The following is an 8872-nucleotide window of genomic DNA, read 5'->3' as shown; positions in this document are numbered from 1 at the left end:
TCACACGCATGCGTTAACGACATCGCTGCACTACTCAGGTCCTGTGGCCATGACGCACCCGAGGACGCCAGGACAATACTGGACACTCAAAGAAAATCTTCTCTTAAAAATGATGGCACATTTGTGCATTTTGAACTAAAAACTGGAATTCTGGAAGCAGTGCAAATATGCAGTGTACCTAATGACATTAAACTGCAGGTAATCATCCCCATTAAAAAAAAGTGGTATGTGACCCCAAAAAGATCCACTCGTATGAGATTATTGAAATGAGCCCAATTCACCATATAACTTATCAGACCCCATTCACGGGATCTTATTGCACCCTTGTCGCGGAGGTGAAACCAAAAACGTCACAAGCATTAGAGGGTATCAAATTTGAGTCCCAAATTCTCTTTGAGCAGGGGCAACTCTAACAGTGCGTCTTGCGCGTGTCAGGTTATCTTGGAACGATTTGCCAGGAAGGGGATTTGAGAACGAATGGAGCAGCACTGCTGAGTAAGAGATTGCTTGCGTCTTGCCGTATGGTACTCAAGAGAAACAGTGCAACACAATTTCTTTCTCTTTTTTTGCTGCAAGCAACAAGCTTTTTTTTTTTTTTTTTGAAATAGCTTATCAAGACACAAATGTGCGTCCCCGCATATTGCGTAGCAACAAAAAGAACAGCTCTCAACGCTCAACAAGAAGTCAGGAAACACATTGTTTATCGAGCGGACGTTTATTCTTTCAGAAGCTCCGACAAACATTCAGGTGGCTGGCGATTCCTCCATGACGGGTTTATCCTCCACGCATGCGTAGAACTCTCCTTTTTTATTCCTGTTACAGTGAAAGGCGTCGTGGAACTCTGTTAAACCTTGAAAGGCGTGCTTCATCTTCTCCAGAAGCGGTATTTGCGACTTGGTCATGTCTGCCTGCACGAGATGCATCCAGTGTCTGTCGCGCGTTAGGGAACACACATTTCTCACTGCGGAGAGGAAGAATAGTTGGTGGGGATTAGCTCCTGGCCAGACTCCTGGGATGACTTGATCGTCCTCTGCATCTATGTAGTAATGGTAAGCGTTGTACGCAACGTGAACTATCATCGTAGTGAAAGCGACAGTAAACACGTCCCGTCTTTCAGAGACTGTACCGGTGCTGTGCTCCTTCTCGGTGTATACTCCGCTGTTGGTGCATTTCAGCTTTACCTTCGAGTTGTTGTTGGCAATGGTGAAATAAAAACGGAAGAACTCCGTGATAATGTCGTGCAGCAGGAGTACGCCCAGTCCGCCGTAGTTTAATGCGTACGGGATGTCCGGATCGTAATACGGTGGCTGCAATATGCCAGCGGGTAGTAGAATGACGTTGTCGACAACGTCATAAAGAAGGGATTGGCGCGGGGTATACCTATATAGGTTCAGATGTACTATCCTGGCTGGAAAGATGAAGGAGTGGAGGTGCTTGATGCTGATGCCGGCCCTTTCTTGGGCTTTCTTCCTCTCTTCATCCGTTCCCGATATAATGGCCTCTTGGATGTCAAGGGACATAAATCGTTTCTGGGCAGTGTGCGCTGTGGCGTTCACCAGCAGCCCGAAGAATGTGACGTTGTATGGATCCATGACCAGATCATTGTAGTACTCTGTGAGAAGAACATCGTTCGCAATCCAAGGTGGAATGCTGACTATTGTTCGGATGGCATCGATACGGGCATAGGCGCTTTGGAGCTCACCATTAACAATCCAAGATGCCTCCGAAAGCATGCGTTTGAATCCAAGGAGCATGCTTTGTGTCATTCGGTTGACTTCAACGAATGTCTTAACTGCGGTGTGAGTCTCAGCGTACACTCTAGCGACAGCCATGGGCATCACATAGTTGGCCAACATGAGACATTCCTTAGGAAAGCCTTGGTGCACGTTGATGTCAACTACTTCTCTAAATTTGTCCTCGTACCATCGCAGGTCACTCGACGCGTATCGCCCAAAAAGATGCAGCAAACGCCAACCGATGTAGTTTACAGCATGCACGTTCTTGGCTCTTTGTCTCAAACTTGCCACGTAGCGAAGATATTTCTTCGAGCGTATTAGAATTGCCGTCCCTTGAAAAACTTTGAAGGATGATCGATGTCCAACTATGTCGTTTAGAAATGTGACCCAGTCGACACCAGGTATGTCGTTAGTCAACTCGGCTACAGTAACACGCTTGAATCTCCTCCTGTAGCAGTGCTTTCGAACCACGAAAGCCTGGTTTCTCTCGAAGGCAAATATTCCTGCTAAGGTAGTATTGCCAACATGCGCGGAGTAACTGGTGATGACATCCTTCATGTAGGTGGAGTAGCGGTTTCGAATTGGGCCCATTTTCGTGCGTCTGTATACGTATCCAGGCATGGGGAATGAAGGGCAATCCAAAGCGAGATAGACTGTCCTGTTACTCCTGAGCTGCGATTCTATGATAGACATTGTTGGCGCGGGGTTCGCACTATGTACATATAAGATTGCGCTGTCCTGCGTGTCGTGTAGGTACCTGGGAAGTACAGTGCTAATTATGTTCTCAGCCAATGATTCATACGGCCAGCCTCTCAGGGAGTACCTTTGGAACAGTAATCTTAATTCATCCATTCTATCTTCCGGTACCATGCCGTGCTGAATGCAGCTCTGGTACAAGACAGAAGCCTTCTGCATTGCGTTCGGAGTACGAGTTGCCACGTTCATGGCCAAAAGGGTTTTTTGCATGTCTTTGTACATGTCCTCGACGTAGAGGTTTGCCGAACCAAGAATCACTTTCCGGTACATCGGTTCAGGAGTTGCGATCCATCTGGTACACGCATGATCCCAGATGCTGCTACAAGGCGGGACGGTGTGATTGAGACTGAACGTGAGTGCGTGACCAATGGCTCCACATCGTGGAAGGTTGCATGTTCGTCGTTCCCGGGTGACTATAGGTTGCGTAACTCGTTCTATAGCGCTGTGCGAGGTCGTCGTCGATGTTTGCGACGGACGCAAGAGGATTTCGATCCCGGTCAAAAGTAGTAAGATGGTCCCCAGGACCAAGAAGACCAGAGTGTAGATGAGCCCGCGTTTGAGCGCCCCTTCCATATTACAACACTATCTTCGTTTCTGATTCTAGCTTCTTCTTTCTCGTGCTGTTTTCCAACTTCCTCCTGTTTTCTTGGAGCGCCCTTGTTAGAGTAACTCAATCAGGCCATGGATTTTCTTGGAAAATGGTCAAGACGGCAGTTACGAATCGCGTCCGTTCTGTACGCTGTTTGTAGTACCAGTCTTCCCGCTCTGTATACTCTCCGCATCCCTCAACGAGCTAGACGCCCGCCCTCTCTCCCCCACGAAATCGCTTGGTCCCTGGCCGCATTCCGCACACTAACGCTCTGCCCTCAAGGTTGTCTTCGCCTTTTTGGAGGCCACAGGACTTCGATCCTCATTGTAACGTGACCAATTATTTACCACCAGTTATGGGGTAGAGTATCGCACCCGGAAATGAAACTCCCCACCCATCCTCCTGAAATAAAGTTGCTGTTGTTGAAGTGTCCATAGCATTAGGTACACTAACTGTCTCGCTCTGCTTGTGTAAGGATGTTTGAGGAAAACGTGCTTTCCAAAGCTCAATAGGGAAAGCGCAACCACATAATTTCCCCGCGGGTCAGTTGCCATGGACACGCGTGGCACCTCCCCGAGGAGATGCTCGCTCGTCGTTTTGGACAACAACACAAAATCCCTTATTGTTCGCGCGCCCCTAATTTTCACGAATTTATATCATAAATTCTTGAAAATATTATAATATATTACGAATACGAATTTACACTTCCAAGACAGTGATATAATCGGATATTCCAAGTTATATAACTACAGTTATATAAACTTCCTTTCAGGCTTGGTATCTAGCAGAACAGGCGTGCGCAATATTGCCAGTGTTGCGAAATGTAGAGGGTCACCAGAACGGTTGTAAGATTGAATTTGGAGTCACAGAACAAAGACAACTTCTTTCACATTGATGAGCCGTCTTTATTTTAGCGTCCGCTTCCTTCGGAACCCCAGTCCAGACTGCCCCCCTCGGGACGCGCAAACCGGGTGTCAGGTTACACCGCGTCCGAGAGGCAGACCACGCATGCCAGGCGACCCCGCGAGTTCGAAGAAATTTACTGCGTCGCGGGTTCATGTGATCGGTCTGGCAGGGCGTGTGTCTGTGAAGAAGCGGGGGCCGCGAAGGAAGTCGGTTTTCGAGAAATAATACAGCCTGTCGGCTGCTACACCAGAAACTGGGGCATACAAGTCACGAGCTTTGGCATCTAGACTAGTAATAACCGTTGTCTCATTGCGACTGAGAGCTGAAGCTCCAGTTCTCAATATATAACTGGACGTCTATGGGACGGTCGCAACATTATCTCCAGCTGCGCATGTTTCCACCCAGCCGACTTGTCAAATCCGTAGGAAAAAAAAAAAGATTCCGATAACTGACAGCGTTGCGCCGATCAGTCGAATCGCGGGCCACGGCGCACGTATTCAGGGGACACGGTGGAAGCGGTGAACAAAAATTGCCGGGCGGCGAAAGCGTGGCGGCGGAGTGCGCACCTTTCGTCTAGCTCTCACTTGGCGAAGCCCGATGCGACGTCGTGAGCAGACGGCGGGAATAGACGCGCATTTCCGGTGTTGACAGGACAGACAGAGTCAAAAAAATAAAAAATAAATGCTGCCGAGAACGGTATACCGGCGACCAATAAGGTGACTGAGAAAGGCCATGCCCCCTGATTTTTCGTGTGCTTTGACAAACGGAATGCCACTGTGGTGGGAACATGAAAATCGTGTGGTTTGACGGGGCGGCGGAAATGCACCTCTTCTTCCGCCACCCGCTCCCTGCAGCGGCAGAGCCATCTATAGGGAGAGTGGAGCTTATTTTGACGTGAGCGTCGTTGTCGCGCCGCCCTAAAAGCCTGAATCCAAGCAGGATCCGCATATCAGCCATCTGGTGCTCGCAATATTGATGCTGTCCGCCAGCTGGTCGATACTTTTTTGTCGCTCTGAATGCAACCTACGGGAATAATGCTGATGACACACAGCCGGAGGAGGAGGAGGAGGAGGGAGGAGGAGTGTCGTTGGGAGGAACCGAGAGGTCTGCCTGCCTGATTAGGCGGCATGTTTCTCGGGAAGGGAAGGGTGGTGGAGAGGAGGAGAGGAAAGGGTGAAGTGGAAGACCGAGCGGAATCCGCTCGGGGGGAGGATAGCTGCGTCCATGGACCGACTTCAGGGGAACTGTGCCGGCATACGCCTATTACACATCTGAGGGAAACCTAGGAAAAACCCCAGACGGCACAGCCGGCCCGCGGATTCGAACCGCGGACCTCCCAGTCTCCAAGCGTGATGCCACAGCCACCTGTGATAAGGGGGGCATTGTGGCCAAACTGAAAGAGTTCAAAAACGAAGGGCTTACGAAGGACGATATACGCGCGTGTCTTCCCTCATTGTATTGTAAACAACGGTCAGTATCAATATGGCGACGGCAACCGCCTGAGGACGGGACAATAATAGAGCATTCGGAGGAGGTCGCTTAGCCGTGACGTCGCATGACGCGCTTCAAGTTAGCCTCCTCCTAGTGGCCAAACTATCCCAATAAACGGGTCTGTCCTGAGGTCGCGTCGGGCGTCGTCAAGTGATAGTTGACCCTGAGTCCGCCTTTGCGAGCGCCATCCCTGGGTATGGAAGGGGGTCCTAAAAGCGACAAAGAAGATTCAAGATGTAACTATATAAGTGAGATAAAAATATAGCGATCGACAAGAAAGCCAAGCAGTGGCAGGATTTCAACCACGCTTGTGTTGTGTTTCTTTTTCTTTTTTTTTTCTTTGTGTCACCTCTTGGCTTTATGCCGACGGGAATATTTAAAGAGGCATGTAAAGAAAGTCACGTGACCTCAAAATTACCTTTTCTATCACGTGCGGCCAGGATAAGATGACAGTTTTGCCCAAAGCACCCGCTTGAGGGTAATTACGACAATGGCGGATTTGTGTCACCCCTGTGCTATGGGAGAGGTGTGCGCTGCGCAGCCGCGGTCACCTTGTGCTCTCCGGTGCCGTCGGGTCGCTTCAACCGGGTGAGAGTACTAGGAGAAATATAAATCCACCGTCATGCTGTACACATTTTTTCTCGTTTCTGTAGAGGATTGTTTGTAGCAAACTATCTTGGGCCGCACCGATGATGCTCAAAAATGGAAGATAAGCGACCACGATGTCCTTCACAAAGACCGAGAAAGATCTCCGGAGATAAAACATTGTCATCTCCTGCCCATATTCCCCATCGTTGTCTAGAAAACATGTTCTGAAATGTTTTAGAAATGAATAAGGTACCCAAGCAGCACAATGTACTGAAAGTCGAGTGCAATAGGGGTGGACGGGTAGGTGGGAGGCCTTGAACAGACACGTGAAGCTAAAGAGCGCTGATAAGACACATACCGACCACCCCTATTGCACTTGACTTTCAGTGCATTGTGCTGCTTGGGTAGTTGTCTTTGAAGCATGATAGTTATTAAATAGGATAATTTAACGTAATTGCGTTCGTGGTACGAATATTCAGTACAGTATTCTGATTGAAGTGGACGATTTTCGCTGTGAAGCGTAACTAACCCGTACGTCGGTAACTTTTAATGTGGAAATAAGCTCTCCGTATACTCATGGTACTCCGTATGTAGCATCCACTAAATAGATGCGATGTCATTGAAGAGTCATGTTATTTATCCGAGTGACCCGAAAAGTGTCATATGTCTGACAGAAGCGAACGGTTTCGGCGTCGCTGCGCCGATTCATTTACTTTCCAAAATTGTACAGCTCGCACTAAGGATACCCTAATGAGACAGTATATCGCTTCTTACTAACCCATGCTCTCCTGGTTTAGAAAAATATCCCTTCATTAGGCTATTAGGCTTCACGCAGGTGTATTAGCCTGGGAAATGTCTCCAAAAAAAAAAAGAAAAGAACACACTGCTCTTTCCTGTGACAAAACGTGTACAAAAGTAACATCGGTTACCCATTCTTAAGAAAATAAAGAAAACAGTTCAAAAAATAAAAAAAGATATCCCAACGAAGAGGATCCTGTCTGTATCCAACCTTGTTATCAGACACCAGTTCCGCTAGAATTCCCGGCATAACGGTGAAGCATTAAAATACATAAATATGTAAATATGAAAATATGAAAAAGCAAAAACAACAATATCAGGAGTCGCCGACGCAGGTGATCATGTGTCTGGTAAAGAGAGAGAGAGCGAGAAGTAAGAGGTGTCAATTCTAACACTTATTTAACTTTTGTGGTGATGTTAGGTTGCCTCGAGTATTGCTGAGATGCATGCTAAGTTTTTATCAACAGTGCAAGGTTCAAAAACCGCTGTCATTGAAAACGCGAAATAGTACTCCGTTATCCGTTATACTATCGTACTCCGTTCAGGTAATGCAGTTGTTTAGCAAAAATGATCTACTTTCCGTCGCAGGTATAATAATTCCATAAAATAGACATTGTTGTTTGTGACTGAGGTACCTTGTAGGCATTCGTGGACGCGAAAAAAAATAATAAAAAGGGAAAACAAGACTCGATTGGGTAGGAATAGGCAACGTATTAATATTTCATGCTCAAGATTCGCGGACAAAATGCATAGAAATTGATAGAAATGCATAGACGCAATGCACAAGAAATATATAAGTCCGTTATGGCGGAGGACGCCGACACTTTTCACTGGTTCGCCACCGGATCTCGTTAGATCTATATACAAGAAATTATGCCGAAAAGAAAATATCCCTACATCTATAAAGGCTTTTGTTTCCCGGCGTTTTAAATCTTACACATTGTACTCATTGGGACAGAAGTACAATTCGCGCTCCATTGTGATTTCTCAATCTCATGCATCAAAATATATCCGCTCTAGGGAATTTTCCACTGCAAAACAACAACTTTATTTCAGGATGATGGGTGGGGAGTTTCATCGCCGGGGGCGATACTCTACCCTATTGCTGGAGGTGAAGCAGGGAATGTTTCGAAGCAGTCACAATTAGTGGGACAGTGTTTGGAACCTAAAGTGAATGTATTCGTTTTGCAGCCAGCCAATTTTGTTCCCGAGGGCATCAAAGTGCGACTAAAATGGGAGACATCATCGACATTTCCGCATGTAGGAAAGCCGACTGTACTTTTTAACACGTGTAAATGGAGGAGGAATGAAACTCGAAAGCGAGGGGAATTATCAGAGTTTTGCCCGAATACTTCTCTGATTATCAGCACCGCAAGAGGGATTTGATAAAATCATCTACAAAATAAAGGTGTGCTTTCACGGCCAAAGAAGCCGAAGAACATTTCTGGTGACTTCTGCTTCAACAACAGAAAAGACAAGGCTGCCAGATTCTGCGTTCTCCCGAGGTTGCCGTTTTGGGAAATCGAACGTTCTCTTCTTCTTGGTATCAGTTTCTTAAACTCTTTTTGACATTTGGACCTTTTGCGTTAAAAAGATGTAAAAATAAAATTGTTATGGCTGTAATGTACCGCTATTGCATTGTGATCTGTCCGCTGATGATTTTCTTGTGATGTTTACGTTACTTGTGACCGTAATATTTTTTGTAAGTATGCTTACTTTTATGTTTCGCACTCTTTCTTGTTTTTTCCTCGCAGCACCACGGGGAAGCTCGGTTGCCAGCAGTATGAAATTTGATGGGTGCCTTAATCGAAGCAAAAGTGTATATTTTTTCTAACTTCGTTATATACCTCTATTTAGGAGAAGCGAAGGCAAGACAATTTTTCTTTTTCTTTTCCTAATGCATATACTTGTCTCGGCGACAGCATGTTTACACTGTGCATGGCCGAGCGGCGCCTGCGCTTTCCGGGAGCGTCATTCAGGAAGAAATGTGTATGTCATCTAAGTAAGG

General features: G+C 46.8%; 1 protein-coding gene across 1 annotated transcript; it reads right to left on the bottom strand.

Annotated features, from left to right (window-relative positions):
- Positions 1–743: 743 nt before the first annotated feature.
- LOC135369364 (endothelin-converting enzyme 1-like) lies at positions 744–3065 on the bottom strand. The gene has a single exon (XM_064602958.1). It carries the CDS (start codon positions 3063–3065, stop codon positions 744–746), a length of 2322 nt encoding a protein of 773 aa, XP_064459028.1.
- Between the last annotated feature and the right edge of the window lie 5807 nt (positions 3066–8872).

The sequence above is a fragment of the Ornithodoros turicata genome, chromosome 9 (genome assembly GCF_037126465.1).
Source record: "Ornithodoros turicata isolate Travis chromosome 9, ASM3712646v1, whole genome shotgun sequence".
Classification (NCBI taxonomy): domain Eukaryota; kingdom Metazoa; phylum Arthropoda; class Arachnida; order Ixodida; family Argasidae; genus Ornithodoros; species Ornithodoros turicata.
This window is presented reverse-complemented; position numbering and strand designations above follow the sequence as displayed.